Source organism: Leucopleurus acutus (assembly GCF_964270905.1).
Source record: "Leucopleurus acutus genome assembly, chromosome: 9".
NCBI lineage: Eukaryota > Metazoa > Chordata > Mammalia > Artiodactyla > Delphinidae > Leucopleurus > Leucopleurus acutus.
In genome coordinates, this window is record NC_139144.1 from 95,448,895 (window position 1) to 95,473,820 (window position 24,926).

The following is a 24,926-nucleotide window of genomic DNA, read 5'->3' on the forward strand; positions in this document are numbered from 1 at the left end:
TTTAAAATTGTTTTATTTGGGAAAAGTGCGTCTTACAAAAGGGCAGCTGCAAAATACAGAGACCTCTGCAACAATTACTTGTTTTTGCTTAACGTGAAAGAATGAGTGGTATCCAAGGAATCAAAGCAGTAGATGGACAAATCAGGGGCATCTCCAAGTTATTTTCAGGAAATAGAGCAACAAAACGCAAATTTATAATTTCTGATCAAGGAATTCTTCTAACAATTTAACTTTAGCTTATCTCGTGGATTACCACCTCTCCGTCCCCTTTTAGTGGAAAAGCATGACTTACTACTGCAAACCAATTACTCCACTACAGGAAACACCTTAGAACATAGTTTTGAATCACACCTGTCTAGCTGCAAAGCTCAGGGATGGAATGAGGCAAATACCCACAAAAACGAACAGAAAAACCCGACAACAAAACCCCTCAAATGAGGACAAAGGTTTGTCAAAAAGTGCCTGGACTAGAAAGTCTAGGAGATCATAAAACATTAAATACAACTGTGTAACTGAGACCCAGTTTGTGTTAATACATGAGACAACCAGATAGTTTGAACTTCTATGGCTAAGCCCATTTCCCTATTTATAGAGACAGAGCTAGCCCTGCTCTATTAACAGCTACCAATGTACTGCTTTGTCCTTTAAGATCTATTTGCCACACGAGGCTGAAACCACTAAACTTGAGTTTTTCCACTAAGGCTACAGACACTGCATCTATGCAAGGATGAGAAGCTTGTTACACACTCACACGTACCAAGTCTATCAGCCCTTGGGAGTCAACTTCCAACTCTGCATTTATTTTATTCCACTATATCTTTATATGTGTTCTTTCACAATTTTCCTATCAGGCTAAACACAGTAAAAATCTCAACACAGTCGCACCTGGTTCTGGTTACCCAGCAGTAGTACTTGTGTGCAATTAAACAAGAGACCAAAACCACAGAACAAGTGCACAGGGTGGGGATTACAGGGCAGGGAACAGATATAAAAACACAGATGTGCAGAATTCACCAGAAACCTCAAGCATCTGCCTAAGTCTATAGCAGAAGGCTACATGCCACAGTTCAGATCCTTCACCTATCACCCCAATTCTTGGACCCCACAGCAGGGTCAATGCTGTTACTTTTGAACCTGGGGTCCTCAAAAGTGAGTACTGCAAATCCAGAAATGCTACCCTTGAACTGTGTGAATCTGGCTGAAAACAGATGACGCAACAAACCTACACTCTAACTGTCTGACAGTTAAATTCATGTTACAAAAAAAACTAACTTTAAGATTTATTTTTGTAACTTTCTGAAACAGAGAAAACAACATACTCCTTGGGGAAAGGTGAGGGATTGAGAAGACAGGCCCTGGGTAAAACTTATTACGACAGCACCTGGAGTTGCGAGGCCTGCCTAGGAGAGAACCACGGGCGCTGCCGCCACGAGCGGGGACGGCTGCCGTCTGAGGCTCAGCAGACCAGTTCACACGCCCCGCAAAGCTGCTATAGATCCAAGTCATAAAAATCTTCCAGCTCATCGTGAAACAAGTCCCACTCGTCTTCAGAGTCCGTCAGGTCGTCGTCCCCACCTGCAGCCAAAAGCATAAGCAACATCTCGCCCAGCTCGAAGGTGACAACCTCTTCGTCGTCGTTGTCAAAGGGGTTGCCGTGCTCTCTTTCCTCAATGAGCTCCCAGAAGTGGTTCCTTCGTTGGGCCTGTAAAAAACAGGGCCGTGATAGGGATGGCACTGCCGAGTAGCATCTTCTATTCTCTTGTTTCTAAGGCAAAACGTCCAGCACACCAGAGGGCATGACGAACCAGACTTCTTATTTAGGGTTTCGACTTTACCAATTCCTCCCCTCTGGTTACTTGAGGCCAACAGCTTAGTCTAGAGCTTTAAGCATTCTAGTTTCTCCTCTCACAGCCCTCCCAGTTTGCCGAAGTTGGTTTCCTCCTTTAATGCTCTAGTCTCGTTCCCAGTGTTAATCTTCTCCTTCCCCTACCCCAATCTGTGCGGGACTCAACTGAGAGTGTGGTATTTCCCCTCCTTCAAAAAAACAGTGAGAGTTACCCGGTATCTGCTTGATGTTCCCACTTTCTGTCTCTGTGGCTCCTCTCTACGGCCATCAGGGTACGCATGCTTGTAAAAACAGTTCCCTCCAAATGGACAGCTCCCGCGTCCTTCATCAAAATACCTGCACGCCTTGTTGCTGGAAAGGAAAATATCGCAACCCTTATTCACAGTGGATTTCAGGTCTGTATTTGACTATCATCCAGGGTTTCTTTAAACAGGGAGGGATAGAACTGGTACGTCTGTTTACATCCCTTCCCAAGGTGTGTTCTTAAACACGTGTGTGCTATTGCATGAAACACTGACCAGAAATGGAAAATGGTCAAGGCTACTGTTTAACAGCCCTAGTACCGCAGATCCAGCAGAGAGAAAACCTTCGAGAAAGCCCACACACAGGAACATAGGACAACTGTAACATGGAATCAGGACAAGGCAGACCCCATTCCTGGGGCTTTAGCTCTCTCAGCAGTGCAGACTTCATCGTAACGCAGCCCTCTGGCGTGCACCCCAAGGACTGTGTTATAGCAAGATACAGAACAGGTTAAGTGTTATCAGCGGTGACAAAATAAACTGTACTGGGAAGTAAAAGAAAGGGTAGGAAGGAGGTAGGAGTATATAATGCAGCACTGTTCTTTTCAAAGTGAACCCAAGCGACGTTGGGATCTTAGGTTGAGAAAAGGCTGCAGTGCTCATACCTCATTGCCTCCTTGTATTTCTGAATGAGTTTCTGCTTCTCTTCTTTCTCCTCCACCCAGTACTCACTTGGAATGACAAAGTTAGATGTGATGCGGCATTCTGGGCAGGACCTGGGAAACAATGAACAGGCTGCAATGCAAATTCCCCTTCACAGGCCCACTCTCCTTCAAGGACACACCCTGGTGTGTCACCTCCAGGTTTAAAGACTTAACTGAAAGGCAAATGGGCTTTTCCTGAAAGGGTTCCACACACTGGTCACACAACTGACCATTTCTTTTGAGGCAAGACAAACTCCTTTATAAATTCAACTCAAAGGCTAGCCAGTTCATTAAAAAAAAATAATAACTTAGGTTAAAAAAAAAAAAAGAAGACATTTCACACAGACTCCTTTTTCTTTCGTTTAAATAAATTTATTTCTTGTAACTTTGCTCTGTTTAGATTATGTAGTTTTTGTTCAGTTATGAGAACAATCTTTAAAGGATGGTGGATTATTGGCTAGCTTAATGGATGGAATAGGAAAGTGGAAAATGTAAAATGTCAGGAAACATACATTCAGAGCTAGATAAGTTTGTTCTCTGAACCTAAACTGGCTAATCCATTAAACACAATCTCCTCAGAAAAAAGCACGAAGATTCTACTAACTGATACATATGGTTTCCTCATTCAAATAAAAGTAGATATATCAACTAATCTAGAAGCTAGCTGAAATACAAAGAAGAAATCCCAATTAGAAGAACCCCCAGTTTCAAGATAAAATGCATGCATTTAAATGCGGTCCATCTGGTTGAAAGTTGGCACAAGATACTAAATTCTTCCCCAAAATAGAAAAGCACAAACGAAGACTGGGGAGGAGCCTCACTTTATGATCTTGCTCTCAAATTGCTTAGCACTCCTCCACTTGCGAATACACTTGAGACAGTAGGTGTGGTTGCAGTTGGAGAGGATCCCGAAGCGGCGCTCGCTGGGGTTGGCTTTTTCATAGACCACCTCCATGCAGATCCCACACACCATGTCCTTGCTGCGCTGCACGGCAAACGAGAGCTCCATGTCCTTCTCATGGGCCTCGATGCAAGACTAGAAGAAGTGGAGAGAGGTGCAATCAAGTCATGGAATCACAACAACTTGACAGCTAAAGACTCCTGTGCAGAGAATCGAACAGTCAGGTGAAAAGATAATGTTCCCAATATGACACTGAAAACAGCTTTGTTCACCAGTGAGTACAGGTGCACCGACATCTGGGGACTTCATGATACTATAAAGTCAAACTCTGAGGACTCAACTTCAGGAACTAAAAAATTACCTAATTTTCTCTATTCTTCAACTCAACCCCTGCTGTTATTCACACTACAGTTTTTCACACTAAGTTTGTTGATTTTACAGGTTTCTAGATGGAAAATGTAATTAGGATTAAGGCTGTAATTTATAACCTATCAGAAAATAAGGGTGAAGGAAACTAACCTTTATTAGGTGACAATTATGTGCCAGGCATATAATTCACATTCAAAATAAAACAGCTTTATTGAGATATAACTTACATCCCATATAATGCATTCATTCAAAGTGTACAATGAAATTGATTTTGGTATATGCACTGAGCTATACAACCATCACCACAATCAATACTAGAACATTTTCATTACCCCAAAGGGAAACTCCAAACCCACAGCAGTCACTTACTTCCCCCCACTCAACACCTGTAGCCCTAGGCAACGACACATCTGTGGATACGCTTATTCAGGACATTTCGTATAAATACATGGCCCTCTGTGACTGCCTTTGTTCACACTTCGCACATTTTCAAGTTATCTATGGTGGCACAATATATGATTATTTCACTTTCTTTTTCTTCCTGAGTAATATTCCATCGTATGGAGAGACCACAGTTTGTTTTTCCATTTTCAGATGATGGACATTTTGGTTGTTTCTGCTTTGGGGCTGTTATGAATAGTGCTATGAACACTCATGTGCAAGTTTTTGTGTGGACATCACATACTTTTTATTTTAAATGAGGTATAATTTACATAACATTATATTACACATATTTTAATCTCTAAGAAACATGCTAATTATAGGAAATACAAAAAAGCAACAGAAAAGTCACCCATAGTCCCATATAACCAGTTATTTTAGTATATATTTTTATCCTTTTCCTAAACCTTTTTTTAAACATCTTTATTGGAGTATAATTGCTTTACAGTGGTATGCTGGTTTCTGCTGTACCACAAAGTGAATCAGTTCTACGTATACATATATCCCCATATCCCCTCCCTTTTGCATCTCCCTCCCACCCTCCCTATCCCACCCCTCTAGGTGGTCACGAAGCACCGAGCTGATATCCCTGTGCTATGCGGCTGCTTCCCACTAGCTATCTATTTTACATTTGGTAGCATATATATGTCCATGCCACTCTCTCACTTCATCCCAGCTTCCCCTTGCCCCTCCCTGTGTCCTCAAGTCGATTCTCTAGCAGGTCTGTGTCTTTATTCCTGTCCTGCCCCTAGGTTCTTCATGACTTTTTTTTTTTTACAATCCATATACATGTGTTCACATACGGTATTTGTTTTTCTCTTTCTGACTTACTTCACTCTGTATGACACACTCTAGGTCCATCCACCTCACTACAGATAACTCAATTTTGTTTCTTTTTACGGCTGAGTAATATTCCATTGTATATATGTGCCACATCTTCTTTATCCATTCGTCTGTTGATGGACACTTAGGCTAAACTTTTTTTTTTTAAAAAACAATCCCCTGAAGTAGGCACTGCTCTCCCGAATATATACAGGGGTTCAAACTGCTACATCACACAGCCAATATGCTGAGAAGGCAGAGGTCAAACCACACTCCACTGCTTCACCACCACCCACAGCCAAAGTGAGTTTATTAAGAGATGATTATGATTAGAAGCAAAATCTGCTCCAATAAATATAAGGTTTTTAATACAGGGTCTTCCCAACAAAAAGAAATTCATGCAGCAAATGGGCTTAGGAAACCATAGTTTGAAACCTTCATCCATCACTGATGAGAATGTAAAACAGCGCAGTCACTGTGGAGAAAGTTTGGCAGTCACTCAAAATATGAAGCATAGAGTTACCATGTGACCCAGCAACTCTATTCCAAGGTAATCAAGACATATGTCCACCAAAATTTACACACGAATGTTCATGGCATTATTCATAATAGGTGAAACAACCCAAATGGAAAAACAAAGTGTTGTACAACCATACGGAGGATTATTACCCAGCCATGAAAAGGAAGGAAGTACTGATACACACTCTAACACAAATGAATCCTGAGAACATCTTGCTAATCTTTTAGCCAGTCACAAAAGGCCACATATACGAAATGTCCAGAACAGGGAAATCCATAGAGACAGAAAATAAAACAGTTGTTGCCAGGAGCTGGAGGGAGGGAAGAACGGAGAGCAGTGGAGCTAATGAGCCAGAGGCTTCTTTTCTGGGATAATGAAAATGTCCTAAAATTAGAGAGAATAGTGGTTGCACAACTCTGCAAATATATTAAAAACCAATGAAATGTGCATTTTAGAAGAGTAAATTGTATGGAATGTGAATAGAGAAGCTGTTATTTTAAAAAAGAAGAAATAAAAAGGAAAAAAAGCCCAAAAAAGTCTGAGGTTCTAAAGCACAATTTTCTTGATAAAGCAGTCAAGAAGCCTAGGAAGGAGAACATCCCCAACTTAATGATAATCACCATTCAATTCACCAAACGTTTCTTTGAAATGAACTGACAATGTTGTGAAAGGGAAAATATAGTTCTCACACCTATTAACAGAATATCTTCCTTAAGACTTACTTTTATATGTTGTGATCTTTGGGCAGCATCCATTGGGTGGAGGACCTGCAGCCCACACATATCACACGAGTCTCCGTGGAGATACACACAGTTCTCCCCATATCGGCACTCTCCCACCGCAGCATAGGGGCAGAGCTGCTTCTTTGTTTCCACTGCAGTTTGCTCCTTCTCTGATTCTTCCTTGGTCACTGAGCCCTGCAGGGGTGCTTCAGTGGAGGAAGGGGCAGCTGAAAACGTTTAAGAGTGTGGTAAAGGTCCAAAACGGATAAGGCAGATACATGAACTATAAATAAGGTAACTGAGAAACTAACTGAAAAGAAAAAAAAAATGAAAAGAACTTCAGTTAAACTCCAAAGCAGTCTATTGAACTAATTCCCTTACTCTTGAAAGAAATGAATTTCTTCTGATACTGACATTTCCAAGATTAGCCTTGTTGTAAAATTTTTTTTAAAAACCTTTTTACGTATTTCTTGTGCAACTGTACTGATTAAAGGAGAGATGCTTGGGACTTCCCCGGTGGCACTGTGGTTAAGAAATTCGCCTGCCAATGCAGGGGACACAGGTTCAATCCCTAGTCCGGGAAGATCCCACATGCTGCGGAGCAACTAAGTGTGTGTGCCACAACTACTGAGCCTGTGCGCTAGAGCCCGTGCTCCGCAACAAGACAAGCCACCACAATGAGAAGCCCGCACACCACAATGAACAGTAGCCCCCGTGCGCAGCAATGAAGACCCAATGCAGCCAAAAATGAAAAATGTTTAAAAAGAAAAAAAAAGGGAGAGCAAGAAGCTTCAGTTTTTCAAAACATTCTAAATTCATTACTATTGGGATTCAAAAAGTTTCTTTCACTCCATCTGTTAAGTCTTAGGTAACCTAATTTAAGAGTATTGAGATTAGACTAAATATGAAGATTGGAAGCAGGAAGCTTGTGAAAACTCAGCTAATTGATGAACTACTCCCTATCCCTCTGACTTGTTTTTATTCTTCAAAATACTCACTACGGCCACAGTAGGGCTGCCCAGGAACAAACTCAATGGCGTTCACCCAGTCTTCTGAACCTGCTCCTACAGTTGAAAAGTTTGAATTTCTTGACTCAGCTTCGCCCATATTCATTTCAACAATCGGTCCAACTACTGATGAGAGACTTGAGGAAGCAGCAAGGGGTGACTTTGCAGTTAGATCTGTAGCAGTTGCTTCTTCCTGTTTCAATGGCTTGCTGTGTTCATATCTTAAAAATAAAATAAAACAAAATTTAAAAAGTCGGCAGTCACTGTCTAACCAGAAGCCTCTAGATGGAATATATTCCCTATCCTGTCCTTGGGTTCTTTTCAAACTACTGTGCCTATGAATCACGTGGGAAACTGTTAAAAGGCAGATACCTAATTTCTAAGTCTGGTGCAGCCCGGAGTTTTGCGTGTCTAAGCAGCCCTCACACGTGCCACTGCTGCTGCTCCAGGGAGGGACCAGTGTGAGCAGCAAGGCCATGAACCAGGGGTCAGCAAACTTAGAGTCAAATACACACAGATTCGGGGCTCTGCAGGTCATACTGCCCATGTTACAACTATTCAACCCTGCAGCTGTGGTTCAAAAGTAGCCATAGGGGGCTTCCCTGGTGGCGCAGTGGTTAAGAATCCACCTGCCGGGCTTCCCTGGTGGCGCAGTGGTTGAGAGTCCGCCTGCCGATGCAGGGGACATGGGTTCGTGCCCCGGTCCGGGAAGATCCCACATGCCGCGGAGCGGCTGGGCCCGTGAACCGTGGCCGCTGAGCCTGCGCGTCGGAGCCTGTGCACTGCAATGGGAGACCCCACAACAGTGAGAGGCCCGCATACCCAAAAAAAAAAAAAAAAAAAAAAAATTGTAAAAAAAAAAAAAAAAAAAAAAAAGAATCCACCTGCCAATGCAGGGGACACGGGTTCGAGCCCTGGTCCAGGAAGATCCCACATGCCGTGGAGCAACTAAGCCTGTGCGCCACAACTACTGAGCCTGCGCTCTAGAGCCCGTGAGCCGCAACTACTGAAGCCTGCGTGCCTAGAGCCCGTGCTCCGCAACAAGAGAAGCCACCGCAGTGAGAAGCCCGCGCACCGCAATGAACAGTAGCTCCCGCTTGCCACAACTAGAGAAAGCCCGCGCGCAGCAACGAAGACCCAACGCAGCCAAAAATAAATAAAATTAAAAAAAAAAAAAAAGCAGCCATAGGCATTATCTAAATGACAATGCGTGCTGTGTTCCAGTAAAACTTTACAAAAACAGCCTTTGGTCAGGTTTGCCCTACAGGCCATAGAATTCACCTACCCATGCTGTAGAACATCTATTACCCTTCAAATTCCACTCTAATTAGGAGTTTCAGACAGTTGACTACCGTTCCCATGGCAAGTCTGCTAAAGAGATTGTGCAGCCAAAATTAACATTGATTAAGAAAGCAAGGCTGACACTCAAATTCAACAAGTAAATATGTGAAACATTTTACCAACACATAAAATTCCCCCAATATTAAAACGCAGAGATAGTATTTACAAAATATGCAGTATGTATTTTCTTTTCCCACATCCATCCATTCACCTAATTTTCTTTTCTAAATTCTTACCCTACGCATCTTCTGCTTGCTTTTCATCTGTAAAATTATCATTGACCCTTATCCCCAAATACAGAAAAAAACTGTTTATTTCCTTTAAGAAGCACCTTGCTGCCTGAGAAAATCCTCACAATTCTTTGAGCATTCTATGCTGAGAGATTCACCCGGACACGATAAATTAATTATGAATGCAGTATATAAACTGTGTTATATAGTATGTATCCAGCAGTTGTTGTAATTAATTAGTTAACTGGGCAGTACTAAGCATGGATCATCTGTGTTATAGGCGTCTGGGTTTACATCTAAGGAAGAGGTAAAACTTTAATTAAAGACTGTCCTTTAGCTTATGGCAAACATTTGCTGAGCTGGTCTTTATCCTTATATTATCTCAAATCTTCCTATTTCCTACTCCTAAGCATTAGGTAACCTACTCTGCTTTGCAGTACAAGTAATTTGAGTACCGTGATATCAGCTACAAAACCCAGTGCACTTATCCCAGACTGGAATTACGCCAGCTGAACATGCGCTCTTTCACGTGCACCACCTCACTTCACCATCAGAAAGCTCTGAGAAAGCACTCTTTCGTTTTATAGATGACGTGTAAGTAGTGCTCTAGGTCTAATGTGACTCCAAAGCCACCCTGTAGAAGAGAGCAGCCATTAGCCGTATCTAGCTATTTATACTTAAATAACATTTAAAACTCAGCTCCTTGGTCCTGGCACTAGCTACGTTTTCAAGTGTTCAATAAGTAGTCACACGTAACTAGGGGGTCACCTTTTTGGGCATTCACACTATCACACAAAGTTCTATTAAACAGCACAGCTCTGAAGTTTGTTTCAGAGCCTTAAGGAACCTTAGAAATCTATCCCCAGATCCTCACATTTTAACTGCTTTCACCGCCTTTAAGTTAGAAAAGAACCCAGGTTTCAGAATTAAGACAGGTTCGAATTTAAAATGCCAGCTTCACCAATAGAGAAAGCCTTCAGGGCTTTGGGAAAGTTTTAAAGGATTAAATAAAACTAAATGTCAAGATACATAAAGGGTCTAAGAAATAGATATGACACCCATATTTTAGTTCTCTTTCTTTCTCCTTTGCCATATTCATTTCAAGAATTTCAGGGTAAATGACTCAAAAAACTACTTAAAAGATAGGACTCGAAAGCTTATCACCATCTATCAAATTGCAAATACTACCAAGTTTTTGAAAGGAGTGCATTTTGGTTTTAAGGAAAATTTATCAAGGAATCAATAAGGTATAAATAAAAATTTTGAAAGCACAGAATATTAGCAAGAAAGTTCACATTTGTAAATAGTGCAGAATATATCTATATAAAATACGCTTCTGAAGTAAAATTTTGTGAGTAAGCACTAGGAAAGGTAGGGCACAAATAAGAAAGAATAAAGCAAGAAAGAAAATGACAAAGGCAAAAAGCAATACTCCCATTTTGAAAGGAGTTTACTAAAAACTAATGGTTCAGTGAAGCATGGAACTTCGTAGAAAAGGGACTGTCCCCCTACGGCCCTCAAGTCAAACCCAACGGGAGCTAGGAATGGTTTTGGCATTTTTAAATAGTTGGAAAAAAGATCATTTTATGACACGAAAAGTAATTGAAATTAAAATTTCAAGGACTTCCCTGGGTGGGCCAGTGGTTAAGACTCTGCACTCCCAATGCAGGGGGCATGGGTTTGATCCCTGGTCGGGGAACTAAGATCCCATGTGCCACACAGCATGGCCAAAAACAAAATTAAAGAAAAATAAAATAAAATAAACTCTCTCTCAGAAATGTTTAAATCAATTAACTAATTAAATAAAATTTCAGTGTCCCAAAATAAAGTTTCATTGGAGCACAGCCACATCTATTAGCTTATGTATTTATCTAGGGCTGTTTCTGTGCTACAAGAAACCGTATGGCCTGCCCAGCCACAAATATTAATTCTCTGGTCCCATACTGAAAGTCTTCCAGGCCCCGTTAAAGAGAATCCTCACATCTATTGGATTCAGTCCATGACAGTGGCTTTGTAAAGTTATTAATTCTTAAAGAAATTAACACAGAATTGCTGATCCTTTAAGCCACAGTGGTAAGTTAATACTGAGGCAACACTGAAACTAATATTGAGTTTTTTTTTTTAATAGAGTTTTTCTTTCACATCTTGCAAAGAATACTTTGATACAGTATCAGTTTCTATCTAAGGAAGTTTAATCCATTTTTCTTCTACCTCTACACAAAAGACAGACACTCCTCCCTCTGGTTGGCTTGCAACTCCCCACCCCCAATCATTCTGAGCTTTGATATCTGCCTTTAAAGATTTTAACTTATGGGATTTGGTAGGTCTATAGGGCAAAAAAAAAAAAAAAAAATCCCTCCAAAGGGGAATTCCCTGGTAGTCCAGTGGTCAGGACTCCAGGCTTCCACTGCAGGGAGCATGGGTTCAATTCCTGGTCAGGGAACTAAGATCCCGCATGCCTCATGGTCACTCCAAAGGAAACAAGATCTACCATAACAATGGTTGTCAACCAAGGCAGTCCTGTCCCTTTCCCAAGTGGGTGTTCAGAAACAACGCCCAGGAGTTCTAATGGCACTTACTCAGTGGGGGCAAAGGATGCTAGATCTCCTGCAACAGTCCTGAGCAACAAAGAACTGGCATCACTAACTAACAGCACCCCATTATGCAACACGGATGCAGCAATACTTCTGCAATACGGATACAGCAACACTTCTGCAACACAGATGTAGCAACACTTCTGACCTGTTGGAACTAGGATATCATTTCATTATAAACTAGTCCCTTCATGAGGAGTTAAACTACTCAAAATCCCTGGGCATTGGCCAAGTTGCATAAAAAGATCTCTACATAGTAAGAGTGAAAAGTAGGCTTAAGCCCCCAAGTACAATTTCAATGAGGAAACAAACAGTCTTGGATCTTGGGACAAGCCACTCCATGAGATTCCTTCCTTAGCTAATCTATAATCAAGCTCTTAATAGTCACCTATATCAGCCTGTCCCAAACAATTATCAGCAAACTTTCCTTTCAGGTAGACTATTGGGATGTAGGTTTCTCTAACTCCTTTCACTTTACCCTAAGAGCACTAAACCCAGCTCAGATCAGGATCATTCCCCAAAACGGAGCTGTATACCCTTACTAAAGAGAAAACTGCTGATTAACACATGGAGCCCAGGCCTTAGCTCGGATTTCTTCAATTTACCCCCTTATTTCCCAGTTATTTCACCTCTATGGTCCAATCATATGAGTACCTCTTCTGAAATAAGAGGCTCATCTGTTAACAGCCATAATTTTCCACAATCTATCACACAGTATATTATTTTCCAAGTCTCTCTGCTGCACACCTTAGAGCCCCGTGTCCACTCTTGCTTACATTCAATTCCTCTCTCCCTATAGTTTACAAGGATTCTCAACTGACTGCCTAGTCAAGGAATTACGTTGTTTTAAAAATCCTGCAGAGGAGGTGGAGTCAAGATGGCAGTGTGGGAAGACGCAGAGTTAGCGTCTCCCCACAACTAGGGCACCTGCTGGCCGCTGGTGGTGAACCCTGACACCCAAGGAGACAGGAGGAACCCCAAAGTGAACCGGTAGGACATAGGGAGACTGACGGCAGGAGAAGTGGAGGCCAGACAGGATCGGTGCCCCTGCGGGCAGGGAGATCAGGAGAGGCAGGTGGGAGGGGCCCTCCAGGAGGAGGGGAGGGCGTTTCCCCGCCCACTCAAGCCCAGGAAGCCTGCTGGGCTCCCAGGTGAGGTTCCCGGCCCTCTGAGACCAACCTCTGCTCCTTGAGCCTAAGCCGCAGCCTCCACAGTCCCCAAGGCCTTTTCCAGCACTGTGGGTCCTGAGCACTGGCCCCACCCACTGCCCAAACCTTGCCCTTGCTTGGGCCCCACAGCTAAGGCCTTTCTCCCCTCCACCCAACTTTTTCATTTCCTTCCTCCTTTTTTTTTTTTTTACTATTGTGATACTGATGCACCTTCTGGTTGTTGACTCATCTAAATTTATTTTTATATTCTTCCTAAAATATCTATTAATTTCCTAGGCTAATTTTATTTTTTACTATATTATTGGGTTTTTTTCTTTTTTTTTGCCACCCCAGGCAGCTTGCGGCATCTTGGTTCACGAGCCCGGAGTCGGGGTGAAGCTCCTGTGGTGGGAGTTCCAAGTCTGAACCACTGTACTAACAGAGAAACTCAAACCCCAGGGAATATTCATCGGAGTGAGGCCTCACGGAGTCTCTCACCTCAGCAACAAAACCCAGCTCTACCCAATAGCCTACAAACCCCAGTGTTGGAAGCCTCAGGCCAAACAACCAGTAAGACAGGAACATAATCCCACTCAAAAAAAAAAAAAAAAGGAGAGAGGGAGAGAGAGAGAGCAAAAAAATATATCACAGATGAAGAAGCAAGGTAAAAACGTACAGGACCAAATAAATGAAGAGGAAATAAGTAATCTACCTGAAAAAGAATTCAGAGTAATGATAGCAAAGATGATCCAGAATCTCGGAAACAGAATAGCGGCACAGATTGAGAAAATACAAGAAATGTTTAACAAAGATCTAGAAGAACAAACAGAGATGAACAACACAATAAATGAAATGAAAAATACACTAAAAGGAATCAGTAACAGATAACTGAGGCAGAAGAACGAATAAGTGAGCTGGAAGACAAAATGGTAGAAATAACTTCCGAGGAGCAGAATAAAGAAAAAAGAATGAAAAGAATTGAAGACAATCTCAGAGACCTCTGGGACAACACTAAAAGAACCAACATTCGAATTATAGGAGTCCCAAAAGAAGAAGAGAAAGAGAACGGGTCTGAGAAAATATTTGAAGAGACTATAGTTGAAAACTTCCCTAACATGGGAAAGGAAATAGTCACCCAAGTCCAGGAAGCACAGAGAGTCCCATACAGGACAAATCCTAGGAAGAACACACCAAGACACATATTAATCAAACTAACAAAAATTAAATTCAAAGAAAAAATATTAAAAGCAGCAAGGGAAAACAAAAAATAACATACAAAGGAATCCCCATAAGGTTATCAGCTGATTTTTCAGCAGGAACTCTTCAGGCCAAAAGGGAGAGGCAGGATATACTTAAAGTGATGAAAGAGAAAAACCTACAACCAAGATAACTCTAACCAGCAAGGATCTCATTCAGATTTGATGGAGAAGTCAAAAGCTTTTCAGAAAAGCAAAAGCTAAAAGAATTCAGCACCACCAAACCAGCTTTACAACAAATGCTAAAGAAACTTCTCTAAGCAGGAAACACAAGAGAAGAAAAAGACCCACAAAAACAAACCCAAAATGATTAAGAAAATGGTAATAGGAACATACATATCGATAATATCCTTGAATGTGAATGGATTAAATGCCCCAACCAAAAAACATAGACTGGCTGAATGGATACAAAAACAAGACCCATATATATGCTGTCTACAAGAGACCCACTTCAGACCTAGGGACACGTACAGACTGAAAGTGAAGGGATGGAAAAAGATATTCCATGCAAATGGAAATCAAAAGAAAGCTGGAATAGCAATACTTGTATTAGATAAAATAGACTTTAAAATAAAGACTGTCACAAGAGATAAGGAGGGACACCACATAATGATCAAAGGATCAATCCAAGAAGATGTAACAATTATAAATGTTTATGCACCCAACATAGGAGCACCTCAATACATAAGGCAAATGCTAACAACCATGAAAGAAATCGAAAGTAACACAGTAATAGTAGGGGACTTTAGCACCCCACTTACACCAATGGACAGATTATCCAAACAGAAAATAAATAAGGAAACACAAGCTTTAAATGACACACCAGACCAGGCAGATCTAATTGATATTTATCCACCCAAAAGTGGCAGAATATACTTTCTTCTCAAGTGCACATGGAACATTCTCCAGGATAGATCACATCTTGGGTCACAAATCAAGCCTTGGAAAATTTAAGAAAACTGAAATCATATCAAGCATCTTTTCTGACCACAACGCTATGAGACTGGAAATCAATTACAAGAAAAAAACTGTAAAAAACAAAAATACATGGAGGCGGGCTTCCCTGGTGGCGCAGTGGTTGAGAGTCCACCTGCCAATGCAGGGGACACAGGTTCGTGCCTCAATCCAGGAAGATCCCACATGCCGTGAAGCGGCTGGGCCCGTGAGCCATGGCCGCTGGGCCTGCGCGTACGGAGCCTGTGCTCCACAATGGGAGAGGCCACAACAGTGAGAGGCCCGCGTACCACGAAAAAAAAAACCAAAAAAACATGGAGGCTAAACAGTGCGCTACTAAATAACCAAGAGATCACTGAAGAAATCAAAGAAATTAAAAAATACATAGAAACAAATAACAACGAAAACACCACGACCCAAAACCTATGGGACACAGCAAAAGCAGTTCTAAGAGGGAAATTTATAGCAATTCAATCTCACCTCAAAAAACAAGAAAAATCTCAAATAAACAATCTAACCCTAGACAAAGAAGAACAAAGAAAACCCAAAGTCAGTAGAAGGAAAGAAATCATAAAGATCAGAGCAGAAATAAATGAAATAGAAATGAAGAAAACAGTAGTAAAGATCAATAAAACTAAGAGTTGGTTCTTTGAGAAGATAAAATTGAAAAACCTTAGCCAGACTCATCAAGAAGAAAAGGGAGAGGACGCAAATCAATAAAATTAGAAATGAAAAAGGAGAAATCACAACTGACACCGCAGAAATACAAAGGATTATAAGAGAATACTACAAACAACTACATGCCAATAAAAAGGACAACCACGAAGAAATGGACAAATTCTTGGAAAAGTACAATTTTCCAAGACTGACCCAGGAAAAATTAGAAAAGATAAACAGATCTATCACAAGTAATGAAATTGAAACTGTAACTTAAAATCTTCTAACAAACAAAAGTCCAAGACCAGACGGCCTCACAGGCGAATTCTATCAAACATGTAAAGATCCTTCTCAAACTCTTCCAAAAAAACTGCAGAGGGAGAAACACTCCCAAATTCCTTCTAGGAAGCCACCATCATCCTGATACCAAAACCAGAAAAAGATATCACAAAAAAAGAAAATTATAGACCAATATCACTGATGAACACAGATGCAAAAATCCTGAAGAAAATACTAGAAAACAGAATCCAACAACACATTAAAAGGATCATACACTATGAACAAGTGGGATTTATCCCAGGGATGCAAGGATTCTTCAATATACGCAAATCAATCAATGTGATACACCACATTAACAAATTAAGGAATAAAAACCATATAATCATCTCAATAGATGCAGAAAAAGCTTTTGACAAAATTCAACACCATTTATGATAAAAACTCTCCAGAAAATGGGCAAAGAGGGAACCTACCTCAACATAATAAAAGACACATATGACAAACCCACAGCAAGCATCGCACTCAATGGTGAAAAACTGAAAGCATTTCCACTAAGATCAGGAACAAGACAAGGATGTCCACTCTTGCCATTCTTATTCAACATAGTTTTGGAAGTCCTAGCCATAGCAATCGAAGTAAAAGAAATAAAAGGAATACAAATTGGAAAAGAAATAAAAACTGTCACTGTTTGCTGATGACATGATACTATACGTAGAGAATCCTAAAGATGCCACCAGAAAACTACTAGAACTAATCAATGAATTTGGTAAGGTTGCAGGATACAAAATTAACACACAGAAATCTCTGGCATTCCTATACACCAACAATGAAAAATCAGAAAGAGAAATTAAGGAAACACTCCCATTTACCACTGCAACAAAAAGAATAAAATACCTAGGAATAAACCTGCCTAAGGAGGTGAAAGACCTGTACTCAGAAAACTATAAAATACTGATGAAAGAAATCAAAGATGACAGAAAGAGATGGAGAAATATACCATGTTCTTGCATTGGAAGAATCAATATTGTGAAAATGACTATACTAGCCAAAGCAATCTACAGATTCAATGCAATCCCTATCAAACTACCAATGGCATTCTTCACAGAATTAGAACAAAAAATTTTACAATTCATATGGAAACACAAACACATATGGAAAATGACTATACTAGCCAAAGCAATCTTGAGAAAGAAAAATGGAGCTGGAGGAATAAGGCTCCCTGACTTCAAACTATACCACAAAGCTACAGTAATCAAGACAGTATGGTACTGGCACAAAAACAGAAATATAGATCAATGGTACAAGATACAATGCCCAGAGATAAACCCACACACACATGGGCACCTAATTTACAATAAAGGAGGCAAGAACATAGAATGGAGAAAAGACGGCCTCTTCAATAAGTGGTGCTGGGAAAACTGGACAGCTACATGTGAAAGAACGAAATTAGAACACTACCTAACACCATACACAAAAATAAACTACAAATGCATTAAAGACTTAATATAAGACCAGACACTATAAAACTCTTAGAGGAAAACATAGGAAAAACACTCTTCGACATAAACCACAGCAAGATCTTTTTTGACCCACCTCCTAGAGTTCGGGAAATAAAACCAAAAATAAACAAATGGGTCTTAATTAAACTTAAAAGCTTTGCACAGCAAAGGAAACCATAAACAAGACAAAAAGAAGACAACACTCAGAATGGGAGAAAATATTTGCAAATGAAACAACAGACAAAGGATTAATCTCCAAAATATACAAACAGCTCAATATCAAAAAACAAACAATCCACTTTAAAAATGGGCGGAAGACCTAAATAGACATTTCACCAAGGAAGATGTACAGATGGCCAAGAGACATATGAAAAGGTGCTCAACATCACTAATTATTAGAGAAATGCAAATCAAAACTACAATGAGGTATCACCTCACACCAGTCAGAATGGCCATCATCAAAAAATCTAGGAAAAAAAAAAAAAAAACTCTAGAAACAATAAATGCTGGAAAGGGTGTGGTGAAAAGGGAACCCTCCTGCACTATTGGTGGGAATGTGAATTGATACAACCACCAAGGAGAACAGTATGGAGGTTCCTTAAAAAACTAAAACTGGAACTACCATATGACCCAGCAATCCCACTACGGGGCATATACCCTGAAAAAACCAAAATTCAAAGAGACATGCACCACAATGTTCATTGCAGCACTATTTACAATAGCCAGGACATGGAACCAACCTAACTGTCCACCAACAGATGAATGGATAAAGAAGATGTGGCACATATATACAGTGGAATATTACTCAGCCATAAAAAAAAATTGAGTTATTTGTAGTGAGGTGGACGGACCTAGAGTGTGTCATACAGAGTGAAGTTAAGTCAGAAAGAGAAAAACAAATACCGTATGCTAACGCATATATATGGAATCAAAAAAAAAAGGTACTAATGAACCTAGTTGCAGGACAGAAATAAAGAGGTAGACATAGAAAATGGACTTGAGGACATGGATAGGGTGGGAGGGCAAAGTTGGAGCAAAGTGAGAGTAGCATGGACATATATACACCACCAAATGTAAAATAGTTGGCTGGTGGGAAGCAGCAGCATAGCACAGCGAGATCTGCTTGGTGCTTTGCGATAACCTAGAGGGGTGGGATAGGGAGGATGGGAGGGAGGCTAAGAGGGAGGGGATATGGGGACATGTGTATACATATGGCTGATTCTCTTTGTTATGCAACAGAAACTAACACAGTGTTGTGAAGCAATTATACTCCAATAAAGATTTTTTTTTAAAAAAATCTTGCAGAGACCATCCTACTACAAAGAATCGCTCATTCACAGTAGGATGGATTTCTAACACCTATTGCCCTTTTTAATATTGTAACTGACTACAAAGACATATCTGGGTTTTTTAGTTTTGGGTTTTTTTTTGAGGAGTGTCGTATCAGTTTTTTCCTTCTAGCAATATTGCAATGAAAAAAATCAGCAGAGAGCAAAATGACCACTAAACCCAGATACCAGGGGTTCCATTTCTGGGATCCTTCCTACAGTCACATGGAAAGAATCTTGTATTTCTTCTCTACCCTTACTAGATTTCCTAAGTAAAACAGATGTGAGATAGCCTAACATCAATATCCCACCCGTCAATAATTTCTTAGTCTTTTGAACTCTAAGCATTTGAACCCAATAGCTGACACAATTCTTTTCTGATAATAGGATGCTAAAATTGGCTATGACACTGTCAAAATATCTTACCTAGTGTGATCATTTAAAATATGCCTGGGACTTCCCTGGTGGCACAGTGGTTAAGAATACGCCTGCCAATGCAGGGGACACGGGTTAGAGCCCTGGTCCGGGAAGATCTCACATGCTGCGGAACAACTAAGCCTGTGTGTCACAACTACTGAGCCTGCGCTCTAGAGCCCACAAGTCATAACTACTGAGCCGTCATGCCACAACTACTGAAGCCCACGTGCCTAGAGCCCGTGCTCCACAACAAGAGAAGCCACCATAATGAGAAGCCAGCACACCGCAATAAAGAGCAGCCCCCGCTCACTGCAACTAGAGAAAGCCCGCACAGCAACGAAGACCCAACACAGCCAAAAAGAAATTTTTAAATAAATTTTTTTAAAAACCTTAAAAAATATAAAATAAAATATGCCCAAAATTCTTTAACAGTCCTCCCCCCTTCAACAGGTGGAGGCCAATTTCTTTCCCCTTGAAAGTGGGCTGGACTTAGTGACTCGCTTGTAATAAACAGAATATAGTGGAAGTGACAGTGTGTGACTTCTGAGACTAGATCATAAAAAGGTATTGTGGCTTCGTCCTTGCTGTCTCTCTTGAATCACTTACTCTGGGGACAAGTTAGTGTGAGCACACTAAAGCAGCCCTAGGGAAATGTCCACGAGGCGAGGAACTAAGGCCTCCCACCAACAGATGTGTGAGTGAGCCACCTTCCAAGTGGTCTTCCGGCCCCCATTGAGACTTCAGATGATGGCAGCCCTGGCTGAAATCTTGGCTGCAATCTCCTGAGAGTCTCCAAGCTAGAACCACCCACTCAGCTAAGCCACGCCAAGATTCCAGACTCCAGAAACTATGAGATAATACATGTTTACCATTTTCAAGCTGCTGAATTTCAGGGTAACTTGTTTAACATCAATAGATAACTAATACACTTAGATATTTTCTAAACTGAGAAGATAAAGAAAAGCTCTAACTGGGACTTCCCTGGTGGTCCAGGGTTAGGTCTCAGCACTTCCACTGCAGGGGGTACGAGTTTGTTCCCTGGTCAGGGAACTAAGATCCCACGTGCCGCGCAGTACGGCCAAAAAGAAAAAGAGAAGAAAAGCTCTACCCGATTGCTAGCAGAACCCACAGAACCCACTACTGCTGAATTGCAATTTAACAGGATTATGATACCAATTCAATGAATGATTATAGAGATTACTTAATAGCTAATCCCTCTTGATTTTCCACGTTCTGAGATAGATACTAGAGACTGTTCTGAAGCATTTTCTGTAAATCTTGGCTTAAAATTTAGTCTTGCGAGCTCAAGTGGTTTATGAAAGTTTAGTTGGAATGAGAAGCCCTCTTAACTAGTAACCTAATACACTGTTCCAAATGCCTATGATCTCATTTTCTCTCCATAATTCATACTAACAGAGAACTGAAACTAGTCCCAACTGGTCAAATATGAACCTTATTCTTGGTCTTTAAGAGGAGATGCCATTAACAAACATGCCTTCACCACACCCTATTCCTAGGTTTGCCGAAGTTGCTCCTCAGGCACTATTTAAATTTAGGACTGTATTATAAACTCATTTTTTAAATATAATACGTTCCCTCCAAGAGAGATGTCAGTGTGCTAACATTTCTAATGAGCACCTTTTAAAGTACTATTTTAGGGAATTTGCTGGCCATCCAGTGGTTAGGACTTGGTGCGTTCACTGCCATGACCCGGGTTCAATCGCCAGTTGGGGAACTAAGATCCTGCAAGCTGCGAGGCATGGCAAAAAAAAAAAAGGACTATTTTAAATCTATTATTTACAAAGTTGTTGGAATTATGTATTTTCCTCTCATTTTTTTCTGCCAACCTCTCCATCCACCCCTGAACAAAACTGAATTGGAAACAAATTCTTACCTGCAGCGGTCTCCGTAAATACAGTACCCTCGCTGAAAATACTTGCACACTACACCATATGGACTGTCAGAGAGGTCATGTGAGTATCGACAGTTATCTCCTTCCTTACAAACCCCATGCATGAAATACCTGTGAGACAAAGAACCACAAGTTGGTTTATAAGTCAGTACTCAAAGAATTCATGACCAATATATTCTAATAACACAGGAGCACTATATACTAGTACTTTATTCTACTGTTATAGTCTATCTACACAAACACGAGAAATGAACACAAAGAAAGTAGAACTAGACTGTATGACCATAAAATTATCCATGATGGTACTACAGGAAGGTTGCCTATAGATACAGACACCAATTTAAACTTTGAGGTCATCATTAATCTTGTCTCTACGGGTTAAGTCTGACTACTGCTCTCATTTTACAGTCCTACAGAGGTAGCTTCTTGTTTTCCACTAACTTCAGCCATAATGGCAGCTCTATCTGCAAAAAAATCAAAGATAAGCAAGAAACAACGTAAACCTGAACGGGTCAGACTACTGTATATGTTTCAATTCTTTGAGAAACCATTTTAATTCTTTAAAAGCCACATGTGAAAATACAAGTAAAATTTGTTGCAAAGGTAGAGGCAAAGGGAAATCACTTTCTGTCCTTCATTTAGCAGACTCTTATTCTGAAGGAGAACATGTGTACCTAACTAGCAGTTTCCAAAAACCAAGTATCAGAGAATGACTCAGTTTCTAAGAGGACCTGGGAATGTGCTACAAGTGCAACTTCTGAGACCTCACCTCAGACCAACTAAACTGGAAATGGGGCGGGGGGCCAAGCAGCAATCTGTAAGTAACTAGGTGGATCAGGGAAGTGATAAGGGGCTTTATTTTTTGTAGATAATCCTGATCTTGTAAAGTGGGTAGAACTATCACCACCCCTTGCGTCCTCCTTCCCATCACTGACTGGTCTCTTTCTCTTGAGTAGAGTTATGAAAATTTCATGTTTGCAGACCATTAACTGCCCCAAATATGCATCTATGTACAGCTGATCCAGAGTAAGGAAAAAGTGCCTACCTCCTGGGTGTGTCAATTATCTAGAGAAGGAAGGTAAAATAGCATTAAGTGCACTCCACTTGTCCACTGGATTGAAGGTTATATATAGAAAAGAGACTCATATTTACCTAAAGGAGCCTTGAAGAAGCCTGCCCCAAATTGAAATGTGAAAGGTTCTATTCAAATTACTGGCATGGGGCTTCCCTGGTGGCGCAGTGGTTGGGAATCCGCCTGCCAATGTGGGGGACACAAGTTCGAGCCCTGGTCCCGGAGGATCCCACATGCCACAGAGCAACTAGGCCTGTGCGCCACAACTGCTGAGCCTGACCTGGAGCCCTGAGAGCCACAACTACTGAGCCTGCGTGCCACAACTACTGAAGCCCACGCTCCTGGTGCCCGTGCTCCACAACAAGAGAAGCCACGGCAATGAGAGGCCAGCTCACCGCCAACAGGGAGTGGCCTGAGAGCCCGCGAGCAGCAACGAGGACCAAACGCAGCCAAAAATAAATTAATTAATTAATTTTAAAAAATGACTGGCATGTATACCTTCTATGTGACACAGAAAGAAAAATGTTAACATCTTGGTGGAACAGCTATAATTATCAAGAAGATCCTGAACTACCCTAGGGTTTCAGTCCGTAACAAAACTTAAGAATATAGTAGTAGGAAGTCAAATTCTAACTATAATTAACCTAATTTCAACTATTATCAGGTTTAACTTAATCTAACTAGGTCTGAACTTTTGCTCAACTACAGGGCAACTTTCTGCAAGCTTTGAAGCTGTCTGAGCACCACATAACACAAATTTGAGTTAAACCACTTGCGCCAATAGGTACTTTTTGACTGTATAAATGAACAGATTAACACTTAAAAAAACCCAACAACCCAACAAGTCAATAATTTCATTGTAATCACCACTAGTATAATCATGCTTCAAAGTATCTATAGAAGTATCCACACACACACAAAAAAGTATCCACAGTTGGTAACTGCTTATTCATTTCAAACAGTCTCACTGAATACAGCTGCTTACTGTCCCATCCCCAGTGGGAACTTTCACAATTCTCAACACAAGACAAAGCTGTCTATACCTTCAATATTCTTTGGGGTCAGTCTGAAGTCAGAGGTGCACATACTGATAGTTTTAAGGCTTGATAAAATACCTGCCCCTGGAGATTGCAGAGCTGTTGCTCCAAGGAGTTCAGCTCCCTGACACCTGCATTTCAATGTCCAGCAGGATGCTCTTCCTCAATCAACACTTGTGCAACACCTCACACCACTATTACTTTCTGACATCCATGATAGTAAAAACTGTTCTCAAGAATCCAAAATGAAAGAGTAAAACTCAGAGTCACTGGCCCAAGACAGTGTAGCATGGCCTGTTGGCACCTTTTGACCAAGAGCATAATACAGCAATGACCAAGAATGGAGAGAACAGAGGGGAGGACAGGCTGGAAGGCTAGGGAAACAGATTCTGCAGGGCCTTTTAAGTCAAGTTATCTTAAAGCAGTAAGAAACCACTGAAAGATCTGAAACAAGGACATGTCAGAATTAAATTTAAATTTTAAAACACTACATTAAACTGCCTTCTTCCAGGTGACGTGTCTGGGCCAGCTGATTACATTTACGTCTAGGGACTTCAGTTGATTCCAAGTTTCAAGAGCCAGCAGTGGATGCAGCCACCAGAACAGTTAATACAATCGGGCTGCAGCAGCAGTCAACTGTTTGGATCCAGGTAGTAATAAAAAGCACACAGTTTAAGAACTGGGAAGGCTGTTTAAATTCCAGCTTTGTGACCCTCAGTAAAGCTATTTTGTCTTAGTTTCACCACTCTTTCAGTTTTTAAGAACTTAAAAAAAAACAAAAAAACCCCTCCATGTGTGCAGTAGCAGCTGCATAGTGTCTTTGCTGGCACTCGAGTTCATTTCCCCATCTCCCCTTCCACATCTCTTCTCTGCCTTGACTACATTTGTTTCCGACCACACACTGTAAGAGGTACACACTAACGAATCGGACAAGAAAAGCAAGAGACCTAGATGTCATGTCATAAGAAGATTTTAAATAACTGGAGTAGTTGGCCAGAAGACAAAGGAATAGCCTTTTGCAGCACTATTCCTGGCAAAGTCAATACATGTGGGAAGCTACATCATAAACCTGGCTCAGCGTAAGGACTGAGAACTAGAACTATCCAGCAATGAAATAAGCTCCTGAGGTCCAGAACTAGCATCACCAAAGGAATTCAAGCAGACACAAATCACCTGATACCTCAGAATCAACAGAAACACTAGAATACAAGCCCTAATTAGTTACTGCCAAATACTAAGCATTATTTTACATGGTTGTTTGGTACATATGGTCTGGGTTTCTGGTTTGTTTTACTTGCCTTTTGTCTCTCAGTGATATTAACACTGTTGGTATAATTATAAACAGTCCTCACAGTGAAATCCCTTCTTGCCAATTCATGTCTAAGAGATTATGACATGATAGTGTAAGTTATAACCTAAAGAGGAAGAAAGGCAACTCTCCCAAGAATTTCTCCCCATTTTCTTTTTTAAATGCCACCACCAAAAAGTCATCATCCAAATTCACCTTAATGCCAGTGTCCAGGCTGAGCTTGCCTTCAGTTAAAGGCTGGGCCATATGATTTCTATGGTTCCTTCCACCTTGAAGATTCTGTGACTCCAATCAGACATTGTCCAGTAATAAAGACAAA

At 40.9% G+C, this 24,926-nt stretch overlaps 1 protein-coding gene across 2 annotated transcripts in view; it reads right to left on the reverse strand.

Moving 5' to 3' along the window:
* The window catches only part of MKRN1 (makorin ring finger protein 1), a 29,008-nt gene continuing 4,082 nt past the window's right edge, over window positions 1-24,926 (reverse strand). The window contains exons 2-8 of one of the 2 annotated variants that reach the window (XM_082846990.1): window positions 21,172-21,300; window positions 7,566-7,795; window positions 6,568-6,794; window positions 3,614-3,828; window positions 2,821-2,864; window positions 2,059-2,197; window positions 1-1,702 (exon numbers count right to left, since the gene is read on the reverse strand). In XM_082846990.1, coding sequence (XP_082703116.1) covers window positions 1,558-1,702; window positions 2,059-2,197; window positions 2,821-2,864; window positions 3,614-3,828; window positions 6,568-6,794; window positions 7,566-7,795; window positions 21,172-21,300 — 1,129 coding nt within the window. In that variant the 3' untranslated portion in view covers window positions 1-1,557. Of the gene's footprint in view, window positions 1,703-2,058; window positions 2,198-2,753; window positions 2,865-3,613; window positions 3,829-6,567; window positions 6,795-7,565; window positions 7,796-21,171; window positions 21,301-24,926 lie in introns of both variants that reach the window. The other variant, XM_082846989.1, reaches the window with a different exon arrangement.